The 19,077-nt window shown below is 43.0% G+C and overlaps 1 protein-coding gene across 3 annotated transcripts in view; it reads right to left on the bottom strand.

Annotated features, from left to right (window-relative positions):
• Positions 1-19,077, bottom strand: part of pacs1 (phosphofurin acidic cluster sorting protein 1) — a 95,015-nt gene that overhangs the window by 46,158 nt on the left and 29,780 nt on the right. For all 3 annotated transcript variants that reach the window (XM_084042478.1, XM_084042479.1, XM_084042480.1), the window contains exons 2-3: positions 4,281-4,368; positions 705-794 (exon numbers count right to left, since the gene is read on the bottom strand). In XM_084042478.1, coding sequence (XP_083898604.1) covers positions 705-794; positions 4,281-4,368 — 178 coding nt within the window. The remainder of the gene's footprint in view (positions 1-704; positions 795-4,280; positions 4,369-19,077) is intronic.

Here is a 19,077-nt window from a genome sequence, read left to right as displayed (position 1 = left end):
ACAGGTCTGAAAATCTATCTACTGTATCAGGAGTCCACAAGGAGAGGTAAATGCAATATTCCCATAGAAAAGAGGTGTCATTCACTGCCGACATTTTCCTTTTTCTCCTTTGTACATATAGTGTTTTGTATTTGTTGATGATACGTGTTATTGTGTTATTCTTTATGCTATGTTGCTGAATTGAATACATAGGACCACAATGGAAACAAATCCCCAGGACTTATTTGTGTTATCCTTTTAGCTTTAATGTCTGACTGTACCACCTTCTGTTAACATTTCTTTTTTAGATATTTTTTTCCTTTTATTTATAGTTTCATAGTAGAGACGGACAGGGAACAGGGGGAGAGAGATGGGGAGAGACGTGCAGTAAAGATCGTCGGGAACGGGACTCAAACCCTCGATGCGCTGTCAGGCTGCTTAGGCTACCTAGGCGCTGTCTAGGTGCCCGGACCTCTAGGCCAGGTCCGGGCCTACATTTCTGACAAATAAAGTATTCAACCAATCAATCAATGTGGCTAGCCTGAATTTAGCCCGATCTGAGTCCCATTTATTTTTTACTATAAAAATTATAAAACATATGTGCAGCGGTGTGTGTGTGTGTGTGTGTGTGTGTGTGTGTGTGTGTGTGTGTGTGTGTGTGTGTGTGTGTGTGTGTGTGTGTGTGTGTGTGTGTGTGTGCGTGTGTGTGTGCGTGCGTGCGCTACCTGCAGAGAGAAGGTAAGCTGGAGGTCTGTCTCGGTCAGGCCCGCTGAAGACAACAGGATTTCATTGGAGCGTAGAATCCTCTTGGAGCCCTTTGGAGAGAAGAGAGAGAGAAGCAGAGAAACATGAAAAAAAGAGGTGAAGAGATAATAGAGACCTGGAGTGAGGGGGGGGGGGGTAGACAGACAGAAGCAAACGAGGCTATTAAAATCAAATGTCATCACACAGGGGGGACCATAAAAACTGACTTCACTGTCAGTTCAGCCCGGAGCTGAATGTTATGGAAGACAGTAAAATAAAACAACACCCCTACAGTTCTGATTACTACTGAGTAGTAGTAGGGGTGTTGGGCAAAAAAAATCGATTCATGTAAAAATCACGATTCTTATTATCAGCGGTTTTGCTCAGGGCTGACGCTGAGCGCAGACGCATGATTGGCTCTTCCACTTTTTGGTTCCCACAAAAAGCCCACACAGTGTTGGGGGGGTAAGGGGGCAGACCGGTCTGCAGAAGAAACATGATAAACCGGGATGGTTTACCAGGCTACTCTAAGATTCCATCAAAGCCAAGATTTTTTACAAGCGACCCTCTCTGGACTGGTATTATATAATGTTTTGTTGGAGCTGTTGGAAATAACTTCGGCTACACTTGGTTGTTAAAGTCCAGTTGAAAACAATATGACTGTTGTGAATTAAAATCGATTAAACCTATTGGCCATCATTTTTAAATGAGAATCGATTTTTGGAATCAAATCATGATCCCAAGTATCTGAATCGATTCGTGATATAGCAGAAGATTCACAGCCCTGCTGAGTAGCGTGTTCATATTATGACACGTGGGCACTGGTTTGTGCACACGAGAGTCATTCCTGATTTATATACTTAGTTGTAAATCGTGTCGCACAACCAAAATCAGCCGATCTACTGTAGTTGTGATGCGTCATGAGCTTGTAGATCTACTGTTCTTGTTGCACAACACACTATAAATCAGGCTATGAAGACGATGAGTGCAAGAGACACAGAGAGAGAGAGTACTGAGTGTCAGTGTGTGCATGAGAGAAAGTGAGATTGACAGATAAGAGGAATAGATATGTGAGAGAGAGAGAGAGAGAGAGAGAGACAGACAGAGAGAGAGACAGACAGAGACACGGAGAGAGAGACAGAGCGAGAGAGAGAGAGAGAGAGAGAGAGAGAGAGAGAGAGAGAGAGAGAGAGAGAGAGAGACAAGAGAAGGAAGGAACCATCGTAGGGAGATCTTCACGAGGAGGAATGTGACATTATTGCGCTCCAGGCTAAACGGGCCTCTCTCTCATCAGCCCCGCGCTGAGAGACGAGAGAGGCAGGCAGGCAAGGAAAGGAGAAAAGAGATGGAGAGAGAGAGAGAAAGAATATATTGTTGCTGTCGGGCAGAAACCTCTTATCTCCGTATTTTAACTTTTTGTGTTTTTTCGTAAATTAATGCCCGCTACTTGATCACACAAAAGCATCAAAAGTAAGCAGATCTACAAGCTCGAAACGTGGCGCGAAGCAGCGCGTTTCGAGCTTGTAGATCTGCTTACTTTTGCTATTTTTGAATTTTGAATCCTGGGAAGTAACAGTTTTTTTTTGGACATATGAGGTTTCCGAGACCAAAGCACAGAATGAAAGAATGAGAGAACGAAGAAAACAATTATGGGTGGGGGGGGGTTAAGGAAAGAGAGAAGTGACGCTGAGCCAGAGAGGAGATCTGGCATCAAAAGAGACAAGAGACTAAAATGGTGTTGAAGGAAAGAAGAACCAAAAACAACATGGAGGAAGAATTAAAATGTCATGTGTCTTGGTTTCATTACATAAGAGGTTCTCAAACATTTTCATGTCAAAGACCACCCCCAAATTGATATTGTATTTGGCCGCAGAACCCCATCTGAGAAGACTTGTCAACATTTGTCGAAGGTGCAGTACAAACAAGCACATGCTCATAGATTCTCATTTAGACCATGTGTTTTTCTACTGAAGGCAAACCAATCTAAGCATCAGAAACCTCTTGTCTCCATGTTTTTTGATAAATGAACGTCCTACTTGATCATACTACGCCGTTGCACAAAAGCATCAAAAGTAACAGATATACAAGCTCTCGAGCTTGTATATCTCCTTACTTTTGCTATTTTGGAATTTGAATACAGAAATATAACAGTTTTGGATATATGAGGTTTCCACCCGACAGAGACGATATATGTATTCCATTCCATCTCATCCTGTGCATGGGTAAAGTGTAAACTGCATTTTCCATCAGCCTGCCAGTTAAGTACTTCTTGTTAGGACTGTCATGATGTTAACAATATCATCTTTTATTGATATATCAATCTCTTCTGTCCATGGAACACAAAATGACAGGCGTGAATAAGTGTGAAACTTTGGAATGATGACAGGCATTAAGATGGGCCGCTAGCATCACTGCTATTATAATTTAATGTTTGGTGGCTTGTGAGAGGATCAAAATGGAAGTAAGACCTGGACTGTGTTGTGTTTTATCCTCATGTTTTTAATCAACATGTATGATTTGTGGGTTATTTACAATTCAAATAAATTAAACTAAACTATTGTTATTATAAACCTGACTTCTTTTTTTGGCATTTCTGCTTTTATCGAGACAGGAGTATTTTTTTTATATATATATTTTTGGGGCTTTTCTGCCTTCAATTATAGTGGAAAGTGGAGATGGACAGGAAACGGGGAGAGAGAGATGGGGAGAGACATGCAGAAAAGATCGTCGGGATCGGGACTCAAACCCGTGATGCATTGTCAGCCTACTTTAAAGCCTAGGTGCCCAGACTGCTAGGTCAGCAGTCCAGGCCGAGACAGGAGTCTTGAGTCAAGATCTGGAGGCGTGGGACGTGGGGGGGATTTGTTAGGCCATTGGTTCTCAAAGTGGGGTCCCATGGGTCCTTGGGGGGGGGGGGGGTTCCCAGGGGGTCCCCAGCAAAAGGAGTTAACATAGCATCACAATCATTTTAACCACGTTATCCATTTATATGTTGGCTATTCAAAAATGGCAGATTTACAAGCGCGCAGTGCTTGAGCTGCAAGCTTGTACATCTGCTATTTTTTTATTTAAAAAATATATATACGAAACGTTTGAAAAACCTTTTGAAAAAAATTATTTATAACAAAAATCTTCTCTTCTGGGGGTCCCTGGCACAAAACATTTTTAGATGGGGGTCCGCGGCCAAACATATATCAATTAGTGGGTCCTTGACTTGAAAAAGTATGAGAACCACTGTGTTAGGCTGTGGTTATGTGGTTTTCATATTACACTGGTCAAGCCACCAGGGTGCCCCAGTGTAAAAGCCAATAAACGTAGAGTATGCACGTCCAAGCCAAAAGCAGATACATGATACAAGAGCCCTGCCAATGATGATGGACAAATGTGATGATGAGATACTGTAGATTAATGAAACAGAAACGTGATCTGCCGCTTGGCGCTTGCAAATGCAATACTCAGCAACGTTTTGACCTCAAATCTGGTCAGCCACACTGTCCATTTCATTGCATACAGTAGATATCATTTTTCTATTGCACTTCTTGTCTGAAGCTGGTTACCTGTAGTTTGACAGCAATGACCACAGAGGTGAGGTCTTTGTCGAGTTCCTTTAACATGATGAGCTTCTTCAAGGTGAGGTTGAAGAGCCTGTGAAGAAAGCACACACACACACACACACACACACACACACACACACACACACACACACACACACACACACACACACACACACACACACACACACACACACACACACACACACACACACACACACACACACACACACACGCATAATTAGCAGAATGATCAATAAGACATTTTGTGGTGTTCAGTCCATATCAGAATATAAATCACAAAGTCAAATAAACCAAATGGAAAATACATCAATATTTCATCATTCAAGGTCTCAACCGCTATTATGAAGAAGATAAAAATGACACCAGATAACCTCTGAACGAGTGCATTCGCACTGGTAATTTGATTTGATGACAGCATATTATTATAACCATAGCCCGAGCTTCAACGCTATCCAATTACTATGATTTTTAGCAGAGCATAATGGATTGATCAGATCTAAACGCATCAAACAATAATATCACACAGTTATAGAGTGAGCCTTCCATTAAATTAAAATGATAAAAAAAGAAGGTAAAAGCTTAAATCTTTAACAACTGGAACACTGCGTAACACACACACAAATGATACATGTGCATAACCATATGCATTATTGATAGACTGTGCATACAGTATGTATTACATTCATATCGTCTCTCTCGGGTGGAAACCTCATATGTCCAAAACTGTTACTTATCGACAAGCTCAAAACGCGTCGCTTCGCGCCACGTTTCGAGCGTGTGGATCTGCTACTTTTGATACTTTTGTGTGTGAGTCACCAGCTGATCAAGTAGGGGCGTTGATTTACCCAAAAAAAACTGAAGCCGATTCTACATGTCTCCTAAATCTCAACAGTATTCTGAAAAACGCATGTTTCTATATCAGTGGTGCTCAGACTTTTTCATGTCAAGGACCCCCAAAATTATATGTATTTGGCCGCGGACCCCCATGAAAATATTTTGTTCCAGGGACCACCCAGAAGCAAAGATTTGAGTTGATGAAATGTTCGCTTTAGACATATATATATTAAGATTTGCACACATTTTTACGATTTTTCAAAAATAGCAGATCTACAAGCTCATAGCGCGGCACTCGGTGCCGCGCTATGAGCTTGTATATCTGCTATTTTTGAATTGCCAAAGTGTAAAATAATGCTTTTTAGCTCAAATCAAAAAATGACACAGTTCCAGGTCTTAATGGGTTAATAGACTGTGCATATATTCATTATTTGTTGATAGACTGTGTACATATTAGGAGTTCTCAGTTTGAGCCCGTCGGCTACAGTCGGCATATTCATACATGATATCCACTGATGATAGTGTTTATCCCATTAACTCATTAAGACCGGGAACGCGTCTGTGTCCTTTTAGATTTCTTAGGCTATTCAAAAATAGCAGATATACAAGCTCATAGCGCGGCACAGAGTGCTGCGCTATGAGCATGGTTTTGCACTTTTTCTGTTTTTCATGTGTCTATGAGGTTGATAGAACTTCATTAAGCCCCCTGGTGGTGTTTTTATGGTGTTTTATGTCTTCTCTGACTATTTTGAGTTTCTACCTGGAGGCTGAAACCTTGAGGGTCAAACGTGCCAATAGAGAAACAGTGCTTTAGTGACATAGTAAAAACATACCCTCCCCCTCATTATCATAACACAACAGGTGTGGGCATGAGGAGGAGGAGGGACTAGGACAGGTGGGTGGTGCTAAGGTGGTGGAGGAGGTGCTAAGGTGAGAACCAGGTATACTTAATGAACTGGAGGCGTGTCCACATAAAAACATAATTTTAACAATTTCTGTACACTTTTTTGAAAAAAATCTTCCTCCTAGTATAACCATAATATGATGATTATGTTTTGGGGGGGGGGGGGGGGCACCACTGATATAGCAACATACTGTTAGGATTTAAAAAAACATTTTAAGAGTATTTGGCCACGGACCCCCCCCCATCTCAAAATATTTAGTTCCAGGAACCCCCCAGAAGCAAAGACTTTAGTTCCAAATGTTTGCTTGAGATTTTTGAAAAATCGTGAAAAATGTGTGCACATCTTTGAATATATAAAAATGTGTGCAAATCTTTGAATATATATATATTCAAAGATGTGCACACATTTTTCACTATTTTTCAAAAATAGCAGATCTACAAGCTCATAGCGTGGCACTCGGTGCCGCTCTATGAGCTTGTAGATCTGCTATTTTTGAATAGCCAAAGATATCTAAAAATGACACAGATACTTTCCCCGTCTTAATGGATGAAGACCTGAGGCCGATTCTACAAATACCTTCTAAAATCAGTAGTTCTCACACTTTCGAGATTAAAAAAATGTTTGTACATTGTTGTACAATGATGTACAAGCTCACAGCGCGGCACGAAGTGACGCGCGCTGTAAAAAATCTGAAACGACACAGATGCTTTTCCTGGTTTGAATGGGTTATTCATCCATGAACTCAGTGTTTGCTAGACTGTACTGTTTTGGAAGAGAAGAAACAAGAAAGTGATGAGACGAGAGGAGACAAGCAGCGAGACGAGGAGACGACACACTAGAAGTAGAAGAGGAGACGCCAGGAGAAAGGATGAGAAGGGAAGAGAGAACAGAAGGGACTTAAAAATGGAAATGAAAGAAAGAGAAGATGGAACAAAACAAAAGAACAGACTGATGGATTTAGTGACAGGGGGAGAGTTAGAGAACAGATCAATGCTTCAGACAGGAGAGAAGTGGTGAAATAATCGCAGCCAAAAAGATGTGCTGATCACACACACACACACAGCCAGTGGTGTAACGTGACTAAGTACATTTACTCAAGTACTGTACTTAAGTACATTTTTTACTTGAGTATTTCCAATTTTCAATACTTTTACTCCACTACATCTTGGAGGCAAATATTGTACATTTACTCCACTACAATTATTTGAAGACTTACTAGTTACTTTGAAGATTTTGATTATTACTACAAAACGTACATTAACCACTTCAACCCTATATAATGCTGTACCTTGGCTATTTGAAAATAGCCGATCTACAAGCTCACAGCACGTCGCAAAGCGTAGATCTGCTAGCTCTCTTTCTCAGCACAGATGGCAATGTATTCCCCCTTGGAGTTACATTAGCACAGGTCCTGACTCACCAACACACACACACACACACACACACACACACACACACACACACACACACACACACACACACACACACACACACACACACACACACACACACACACACACACACACACACACACACACACACACACACACACACACACACACACACACACACAAATGACTACAGTAAAGATTAAAGGCAGACAGAGTGGACAGATAGAAGAGCTTACGGCCCAGTTCCAAATGTAGCGCTGCTCCCTTTCGTCGCGCCCTCATTGACAGCAGGCCAGGGCTCTCTCTCTCTCCACCTTCATCCTTAACAACTCTCTCGCTCATTATACCTGGGCCCTGTTCCAGATCTGCCTCTCAGCACTAAAACAACCTAACAGCCCTATAACCACTATAATCATAGAAGTAGTTGCACATTTGCAATCATAGAACCATATGTACATATATACAACATAGACCCCCGTGAATGACAGAACGATTCGTTTTTTCTCCATAGTCATTCAAATGTAATTGGGATGCACGATTAATCGGTCATCATATCGGTATCGGTCAACCAGTTGGGACATTTTTAAATAGAAATACATTCAAGCTGTTTATGTTTGGATATGGACCAAAATCTCAGTATGTTGCATCCCTAGTTTTGGAATAAAGAGGCATTGCTTTTTCAAATTCTTTGTTTATATACCTTTTTCAGAAATTATTTTAACTTGTTTTTATACAGATATTCAACATCGGTAAATATCGGTTATCAACCATAACAGCAATGTTGACATTGGTTATCGGTATCGGACAGAAATGTCACATCTCTAAATGGTAGGCACTAGAAGGTTTCTAACCTGTCCATTTCTCACCAAAGAGACATAGCGTGAGTAGAAACTGTGCCATCATCTTATAATGATGAGCATTAGTGAGGACCAATTATGTAAAGATAAGGTTGAAAATGGGTGAAATTCTGCTTTAAGTATATGAGTCATAGTCAACCAAAGAATGCCAAGCCACCGGTATGGTCCTTTGGGTTTAAGAAAATGCATATACCCACTCCATTCCTCATTCCAGATGTACACCTACATCCTACACCCAAAGGCTGCTTTATAACAATTGCTTTATAAACCAAACACTACTGTGGCCAAAAGCCCACCCCCACCCCGCTAGCCTAATGTACAGCTCTCAAAAGTTTTCTCCATCGACCACAGAGGGCAAGCCGGGCCAAGCCTACAAGAAAAAAAAGAAATAAATGGAATATTTATATATGTTTTTTGGTCTGATAGGCCAGGTGGATAAGTGCAGGTTTTGCTTACACTCGCTGGCAGGGAGTGGAATGAATCAGAGCGCCAGGGGGGGTTGCCACTTGCCAGGGGTCGATTCGGGGCCCCCAGCAGGCCAAGTCATTGAAGAGGTGGGGAGGTTATGGAGGGATGTTATTGACAAGAGACACAAGCCAGAGACACTATGCGTGCGTGCATAAATGCATCTGTACGTACGTATGTACTGTACGTGCGCGAGTCTGTGCGAGTGAGAAAGAGCGAGTGAAAGAGATACAGAGAATACTGGGTCAGGCAGACGACAGAGGAGCAGAAAGATAGAGAGAGAGAGAGAGAGAGAAAGCCTAGAGATAGGGAGAGAGATAAACAGAGAGGAAAAGGTGGACAGACAGTTAGACATACAAAATGACAGAGAGATTGACAGACGACGAAGGAGAAGGTCTGTAAACCGTCTTAATGCTCCCAAAACAATTTATTTATTGAGCGGTAAAAACACAAAGTTTCGGCCTCTGCAGCCTTCGTCAGGAGTCTGATGCAGCACCCGTCGAAATAGCCGACTTGTGGATGCGCGTGCACCTCTCGACCAGAATGTAGAAATGAACAGTATTCTGTGATGGCCAACATCGCTAAAACAACACAGTAACAGAAGTGACATGTCAGAACAGCCCTTCTTAGCCACACGACTTCACTCGGTTCGAAGTCGTCACTATGGGACTTGCGGATAATAACACTGACAGATAATAAGCTACAGCACTCCTGTAAAATGGTTTATGACAGCACCGGCTAGTTTATGAACCGGCATTAAGGCTAAGCCTTATATTATACCTTTAGGAAGCTGCTATAAAAAGGGTTATTATTATGACAAATGTACGCTGCTTAAATCAACCTCCAGAGAGGTCCAGACGGTATAGCTATACGGCTGAAATCCTTCATCCTTTCAGTCTGGAATCTGGCGAGCACCGTAGCAGCTGGTGAAGTGGCATTTGCCACTTCACCAGCTGATGGAGGTGAACTGCAAGATGCAGAAGGAATTTAGCATCTTGGAGTGGTTCGCAGCATTTTCAGGCCGCGACCCCACAAAATAATCACATTTGAACCCTGACAAGCACTTGGAAATGTAGGAGTTGAGGCACCACATTTAGTGTGATAAATATTGTGAAAATAGCAGATCTACAAGCTCACAATGCCTTGCGGAGTTGTGAGCTTGTATATCGACTATTTAAAAAAATGTTGCCTCTTTCTTATGTAATGTTTGACATTTGAGCCAATGTTTGTTGATTACTTTTGACACAGTAATGGTCTTATTAGATTTTTTATTTTGTCATTTTAGAGGTATTAAAAATGTCTTAAAAGTCCTTAAATTGTCACTTTAGAGATGTGCAGATACCCTGTATTCACGTATACTGTATGTTGGTTTTGTTTACTGTTGAGTGAGAAAACAAGGTTGCACATTAAGCTAAATCACTTGGGGACCCCCTGGGGAGAATCACTGCTCTATAGATGCACCATCGATAGCCTCCCGAACGACTTGCATCACTGCCTGGTATATATGGGAGCTGCACTGCCCTCAATAATGGCAGACCTCTACAGACAGAGGGTGGTGGTGTGGACGGCCCAGCACATCACTGTGGAGGTGAGCTTCCCTCCCTCCAGACCAGACATATGTGCCAGGCGGTGCGCGGCCAAAACTATAAGCGGATCATCAAAGAGACTCACCACTTCAGCCACAATCTGTTCACACAGCGCTCCCCGCCAGGCAGGTGACGCCGCAGCATCAAATTAACCCATTCAATGCGGGTGAACGCATCCGTGTCATTTTAGATTTTTAGCTATAACCATTATTTTATACTTGTCACGTACGTACAGTATGAGATGTAGTGTAGTAGAAAAATACGTTTTGAAAAAAGTAAAAAATACTTCAAAATGTTACTTAAGTACAGTGCTTGAGTACATTCACTTAGTTACTTTACACCACTGATGCTCAGTACACATGAGTACAATTTGTCATCAGCAAGCTCGCCCTTGGCATGTGTGTTCATCTACATTAACGAGTGTGAATGTGCGTCTGCGTGTATCTGCATGCCTCTGTATACATGTATGTGTGTGTGTGTGTGTGTGTGTGTGTGTGTGTGTGTGTGTGTGTGTGTGTGTGTGTGTGTGTGTGTGTGTGTCTACTGCAGTGGTTCTCAATCATTTGGGCACCCAAGGGGATCCCAAAATAGTTTTTGGGAGGTCCCCAGATGACTTTAAATGTGCAACATTGTTTTCACTTTACTCAACAGTAAACAAACCAACATACAGTATAAGTGAAAACAGGTTATCTGCACATGAACTACTTTTGACCATTACTGCATCTAATGAACAAACTATACTACAAAAAAGTGTCAACATTGGCCAAATTGTCAAATATGACCCAAGAAAGAGACAAAATGTTAATGCCTCAACTCCTACAATTATTATCATTATTTTGGGGGATCACGGCCTGAAAGGTTTGAGAACCTGGTCTACTGCAGTGGTTCTCTACCTTTACAGGTCGCGAACCCCCCAAAAAAATCATTTAGAACCGGGGACCCCCAACATAATCATATTTGAACTGGGTGGGGACCCCCCAAAATAATCACAATAGTCACTTTTTTTATTTTCTTTCTTTTTCTTTGAGGTATTAAAAAGTCCTTAAATTGTCACTTCATTGTCATCTGGGGAACCCCCCCCAAAAAAAAAAATCATGTGGGGACTCCCCCTGCGGGTCCCGACCCACAGGTTGAGAACCTGTTCTACTGTACTGTATGTCTATACTGTACGAGTGCGCTGTGTGTGGGTGTGTGTCTCTATAGGTGTGTGAATGTCATCCGACTCGCCACAGTTAAATAAACGTTTAGTGCCTCAGGGTGAGAGTGTTATCCCAGCAGTCGGTGCAGTGCTGCTGTTTGCCTCTCCATGAGTTGTTTACAGAGCAGGTAGAGAGAGGTAGACAGAGAGAGGGAGAGAGAGGTAGAGAGAGATATTCAATACTGTACAGGGGGAAGATTGACCGCTGACATTCTAGAACGGTCAGTGTCTGTCAAAGTATGCAATTTGAAGCTTCCATTCTTCCCCATGTATCTGTTCACTATACCTCCTGTCAGAATGAATCCCATACTGATACATGACACATAAAGCTGATACATGAAGCATAAAGCTGGGATCAATTTGACAATATGTCTGGAGATGAACGTTGGACCGTCTGGTCTCCAGCGGCAATGCATTATGGGCAAGTAAATTGCAAATGAATATTGATGAGATATCTAAGCATGGAAATGCCCTTCACGTGCTGCTCAGGGGGTTTGAAATGTCTATCCATCTCTCTGTGTGTGTGTGTGTGTGTGTGTGTGTGTGTGTGTGTGTGTGTGTGTGTGTGTGTGTGTGTGTGTGTGTGTGTGTGTGTGTAAGTGCACAGGTGACTGTGTGTGGTGTACGCACAGGTATGAAAATTATGTTAACAGTATGTGTAAGTAAGTGTGTGAGTGCGTGCAAAACCCACACACAATTAGGTGGTGTTGGTAGGCGTGCATCAGAGAGAGAAAGACAGAGGGTGTGTGAAAGTGTATGTAAGTATACATGTATGTGTGTGTGAGAAAGAGAGAGAGTGTGTCTGTGCATGTGAGCTCAGTATGTGTGTGCGTGTGTGTGCGTGCGTGACTGTGTGTGACTGTGTGTGAGTATGTGCGTGCTTGTGGCTTTAAGAGGCAGGTGTCTACTGTTTCCATGGCAACAGTCAGTCAAGGGACATGTGACCTTGCTGTGTCATACAAGCAGCATGTGTGTCTGGAGAACACACACACACACACTCGCACGCGTGCACACACACACACCTCCCTTGTGTATTAACTAATTCGTTCTACCTGACCTTCACATCTCACCTCCTTGTTTTCCTTCCCTCCAGCTTTTAACCCTGTCGCCTACACTTTCTCCTTCCTCCATCCATCCATTCTGCCTCTCCTCTCCTCTCCTCTCCGCTCGTCTCCTTGCGTTGCCCTTCATCTCCTGGCTCCCTTCATCCTCACTTCAAGCTCCCCTTTTCTTCCATCCACCCTCCTTTTCTTCCTCTTATGTCCTCCATTCACCCTTTCTCCTCCTCTCCTCCATATTCCTCCTCTTCTCATCCAGGGGGTAATAACACCTCCTTCTCCTCCCTCAGTTCCTCTTCTTGGTATCAGTAACCTCTCTCCTCATGTTAATGAGTAACAGTGATGTTATGTGTCACAGACAGTAAAGACTGAGAGTTCATCTTCTCCTCCTCCACCTCATTATTATTCCATTACATGGATTAGCCTGTCAGCCGCGCGCGCACACACACACACACACACACACACACACACACACACACACACACACAGTTAACAACCATAAAAAGCATAGCTTACTTAAAACGTGTCACTTACTCTCTTAAAAACACGCACGCATATATAAAGAAGGGCAAAACCACTCAAGAGCCCGTGCGCGCTCGCACAAACACACACCCACACATACATACACACACAGTGACACAAAGGCACACACACAAGTACGTGGGCTGTAAACTGATAGGGTATGACATCAGCTCTGTCATCTCTCTGTGTGTGTGTGTGTGTGTGTGTGTGTGTGTGTGTGTGTGTGTGTGTGTGTGTGTGTGTGTACAGCAGCCTGTTAGTTTTCCCTCCCTCCATTCATTGTTGGCCTGTCCAGAGTCACTTAGGTCTCTTTGATCATGGTGGATTTATGACTAAGACCACACACACACACACACACACACACAGACTAATATTACACTGGCCTTCACCCTAGTTGACCTAATAATGACAATGCACAAACCTTTGATCTGTTGGTGTGCGTGTCTGTGCATGTGCATGTGTGTGTATTGACTATGGACAGGAAACCACCAGTAAGCACAAATCCACACACACACACACACACACACACACACACACACACACACACACACACACACACACACACACACACACACACACAGAGTGAGAAGAAGTAAAGCCTGATTTACAGTACTGTCTATACTTCGCCGTACGGCGATGCCACTCGCCAAAAACAGCAAGCTTGTAGAGCTGCAATTACACACCGTCCTACCAGGGCCGGGGCAAGGCAATGTAGCGCCCCGGGCAAAATAGTCTGAAAGAATAGCCATCACCCCCAATAGCCGTGACCGTCCACATACATCGATAAACTATGGCAAATGGGCACGTTTAGTCAGGGGCTGAGAGTAGGCTCTGTATGGTGTAGTGTTGATTTTGACAGCAACATTTTATTTAGTTTTAGTCATAGTCTTTTGAATACAATTCTATTTAGTTCTAGTCATATTTTAGTCATCTTAAATGTTTTACTTTTAGTCTAGTTTTAGTGGACTAAATCTACAGTTGATTTAGTCGACTAAAATGCATTTTGGCGGGCCTTGATGGCGTCGTAATGGCACATCTTACACTTGGTTGCATGCTGAAAATAGCTGATCTACGACTACAAGCTCACAATGCGACGCGTTGTGAGCTTGTAGATCTGCTATTTTCAGAGCGCAACACCCGAGTGCAACCAAACATAAAATGACATGTCTTTTAGTTCTACTGGATCTCTTCTCCACTCGTCCCTCCCTAACATTTTAGTCTAGCTTGTATTTGTTGTCACCATATCTTATTTTTTGTTTACTTTTTATTTAGTTTTCGTCAGTGAAAAAAGTTGGTTGACGAAAACCTTTCGTCATAGTTTTAGTTGACGAAATCAACAGTGGTATGGTGAAATGGTACAGAAACGGCTCTCCGTTTAACGTGGTGCGTTGCGCACTGGTAGATGCAAACACACCATGCATATCACTGTGAAACAGCTACTGTATCCGAACTTCAACTCAAGTTCTACTTACCACGAAAAGCAAGAAAGGCAAAGTTATGTGTTCCGTCTATGTGTCCTCTCCCTGTCTGTTGGTTAACTTGTAGATTTGGTGGCGTCATAGCGCGAGCGCAATAATAAATACAATCAATTTCACCTGTGGTGGCACGGCGGCGCCACGTGTCTCCCCTAAGGCAGTGGTTCTCAAACTTTTATATTTCAAGGACTCCCCTTAACTCTGACAGTGTACAAATGGAACGGGTCCATTTGGTTCCATTGTACACTGTCAGAGTCATGAGAGACGGGTAGAGACAATAAGAGAAAACACAAAGAAGACAAAGAGTAAAGAAAAATATGTCAAGTGGAGAATACCAGAGAGGAGATAGAGAGAGGATGAGAGACAGGTTGCTATTGTGTGGCTGTCAGTGTGGGTTGGACCAGACATTTTGTCACTGTCGGCGCAGAAACCTCTTATCTCCATGTTTCAACTTTTTATGTTTTGGTTTTCCAGAGATAAATGTCCAACTTTGCCGTACAAGAGTTTACAAAAAGGTGGTGGGAAAAAAACGGTCGATCTACGATTTTCACTATTTTAAAATGTTTTTTAACCCATTAAAATCGGGAAAGCATCTGTGTCATTTTCTATTTTAGCTATATATGTATAGCAACATTGTGTTTTTCAGAAAACGCTTAGGATTTAGAACAGTGGTTCCCAAAAATAGCAGACATACAAGCTCGCAGCAGGCACTGCGAGAGGGTGGGTCGGAGGCCAAATACATATCATTTTGGGGGTCCTTGACACAAAAAGGTTTGAGAACTACAGATTTGGAAGGCATTTTGTAGAATCGTCCACAGGTCTTAAAGGGTTAAAGATAATAAAATAAAAAAAAGGTCGGACATACAAGGTTTCCAAACCCGACGGCAAGAGTTTAGTTTGAGAGCCACGCAGGAGCTTCACTGACAACAAGAGCCTTAAAATAGCAGCGAGTGTGGAGCGGAGGCAGGCTGGAAGCGCGTCAACTCTTCTACAGAGAAGAACCGTTACTCCATGTTTTATCTGAAGCCAAAGCGAGGGATCATCAAGGTCAAGTTGTGCGGTTATCCAAAGATGATGTGGAGGGTATTTGGCCTCCGCAGGGTGCGTTCTTTTCCGAGTCGATTATCTGCTGTTATTAAAATTATTATTTGCTGTGTCGTGCAGAAAACCTCTTATCTCCATATTCTAACTTTTTGTGTTTTTTCGTAAATAAACGCCCTACTTGATTGTACTATAGCCCCGTTTTTTGGAACCTCACTCTCCACGATAGCTCTGAGATGAGGTTCCGCTGAGGTTGGGTGCGACGAAAGTCCCCCATGATTACCCTTTTCTGCACATCCAGGGACCCCCATGAAGCAAAGGGTTTGCACACATTTTCAAGAGTAGCAGGTCTACAAGCTCATAGCGTGGCACTCGGCGCAGCAGAATCTCCCCAACTCAGATCTTGGCCTCAGACGCATTGTTGCGAGAACAGTTTGTGCACATCTGGTGAAGTAAATATAATACATAATTCATGGCAGTACTGTACGTTGGTTCAGCTTTGGTTGGTTTGGTATGGCTGCAATGTGCCTTGCTCTGAAGTTCAGCGGATTACAAGGATTAATTATTTTGAATCAGCAAAAATGTGGAACACAGAACAAGCACTGTGTGTGCAAGTAACCCAGAGTGTCCCTGGAGCTCACTTTGACAACCACTACAATAATATGTGCACGTATGATTGAATCTATGTCTATTTTTCTTTTTTATATAGGAATCGTTAAGGAATCGTACCGTTAAGTGGGAATCGTTAAAGGAGTAGTTCACCCAAAAAAGTACTTATTTTCTATCAATTACACACCCCATGAAGCCTTGAATTAAATCTCCATGAATTCAAGGCTTCATGGGGTGTGTAATTGATAGAAAATTAGTATTTTTTTGGGTGAACTACTCCTTTAAGGAACCGGAATCATTGAAATCCTGAAAAAGGAACCCAACCCTACTCACATGTTTCCATATATTTGTAGATAATTGCCCAGCCCTAGTATAGAGTTTAACTGGTTTACTGTATGACTGCATGTACAGTATGTGTATGTGGATGGATGCCCCGCCCACCATGGAAGAAGATATGAGTTGGTGTTGGCACCAGACACACACAGGAAGAGCAGTGACTCATAATAAAGCTCTGCAGTCTGCTCTGATTCGCAGCCTTGAAGTTGACCTGTCTGTCACAGCCAACAGGATGGCATTGTGATTGGCTGGCTGAGACGTCAATCAATCAATCATTCCAGAGTCCAGACACAGCGGAGGAGGAAACATTCTGTTCATTTAGAGAGTCTGGCTATTTAATTGGATGGGATAGCTGTGTGTGTGTGCGTGTGCGTGTGCGTGCGTGTGCGTGCGTGCGTGTGTGTTTTAGATAGAGATAAACAGTATATTATATCGTCTCTGTCAAGGTGGAAACCCCATATGTCCAAAACTGATATTTTTCAGGATTCAAATTCAAAAACGGCAAAAGTAGCAGATCTACAAGCTCGCGCCGCGTTTCGAGCTTGCGGATCTGCTACTTTTGATACTTTTGTGACGCTGTAGTATGGACGAGTAGGGTGTTAATTTACAAAGAAAAATATGCAAAAAGTAAAATTATGGAGATACAAGGTTTCTGCCCGACAACAACAATATACAGGTATATTGTATATGTGTGTGTACAGTAGATAGATAGCACATACAGAAATAGATAGAGATTCATTCACAGAGGCTATACTTACTCTCCAGGTCTTGTGAATTACCATGCAGGTCACATAGTCAGTGAGACACAGAGAGAGCCAGGCACACCCCACACACACACACACCTCCTCCCAGAGCCCGCCACCTCCTCTCCTCCTCCCAGAGGCACAGAGAGCGCCAGGCACACCCCACACACACACACCTCCACCCAGAGCCCACCTCCTCAGTCCAACACTAAATACACTTAGTCCGCCTCCTATTCTAACGGTGGAACTTTGCGACGTGTTGCATGGTCTTAATTTGCGCCATGGGGGGGTGTCCGTGTTAATTGTATCTACAGGGTGCATTATTTGGGCACAACGTGCTAGCGGCTGGCACAACATGCCCCGAATTAGTCATGGGTGTGTTTTGGGCATTACTGTACATGAATTAAACCAATGAGATTGTTGGCTGCCATAACCTTTTACAACAAGATTTGCCTGGTGCGAGGCGCATTCCACACAGAATGTGATGCATCTGTGTGTGTGTGTGGGTGTATGTGTATGTGTATGTGTATGTGTATGTGTATGTGTATGTGTATGTGTATGTGTATATGTGTGTGTGTGTGTGTGTGTGTGTGTGTGTGTGTGTGTGTGTGTGTGTGTGTGTGTGTGTGTGTACAGTATGTGTATGTGTGTGCGCATCTGAGAGTGAACTAGAAAGGTGTGCAAATCTCCACCAGGAGGCATGCATGCCCTAATCATAATAGTGACGTATTACATACACCTACTGTAGGGTTGCAAAATCCCGGGAATATCAATATGCCTGACAGTAACAGTGTGCCTGTGAACACATGGTGAGTCTCTGTGATGATGCACTTAACATTGGCTATTATGCACTGCGTGGGGCTTTACTGCACAGCTATCTGAAAGGAGGCAGACGTTACCAACATAGTGTCCGGAAAGAGACCTCAGACCTGTGTGTGTGTGTGTGTGTGTGTGTGTGTGTGTGTGTGTGTGTGTGTGTGTGTGTGTGTGTGTGTGTGTGTGTGTGTGTGTGTGTGTGTGTGTGTGTGTGTGTGTGTGTGTGTGTGTGTGTGTGTGTGTGTGTGTGTGTGTGTGTGTGTGTGACAATCACAGGTGATGGAGAGAGACAACAGAGAGATTGGTCTCTCTCTTCCCATACACACACATGACATATTTACATTGTGTCATGACATTATGTGGGGGACCTTGGCCTGCTGTCAGCGTCCACAAGAATTTATGACGCTGATCTGCCTAGCAGTATGAGAGATTAGCTGCAGATACACACACACAGACAGAGACACACACACACACACACACACACAGTTGTGTGCACATACTGTAGTGTACACGAAAAAGCAAGACGTACACACAGCCACAACATTGGCTAACAGGCCAGACAGACATTGTGTTAGGAGTGGGGGCTGCAGACAGTGTTAAGCCTGATTTATGCTTGGTCGCACACTGGTGTTGCATGCCATAAATCACTGGTTCTCAAACCTTTCCGCACCAAGGACCCACAAATTGATATGTATTTGGCCGCGGACCCCCACCTGAAAATATGTTGTGCCAGGGACCCCCAGAAGCAAAGATTTTAGTACACATTTGCACGAGTTTTTTTACGAGATTTTTCAAAAATAGCAGATCTACGAGTGCTGCGCTATGAGCTTGTCTGCTATTTTTGAATAGCCAAAGTATAAAATATGGATAAAGTGGTTAAAATTATTGTGATTTATTAACTAATTTTGCTGGGGACCCGTCACATTCGTGACGCGTTGTGAGC

This window comes from Gymnoscopelus microlampas (assembly GCF_963454915.1).
Source record: "Gymnoscopelus microlampas genome assembly, chromosome: 19".
Lineage (NCBI taxonomy): Eukaryota > Metazoa > Chordata > Actinopteri > Myctophiformes > Myctophidae > Gymnoscopelus > Gymnoscopelus microlampas.
This window is presented reverse-complemented; position numbering and strand designations above follow the sequence as displayed.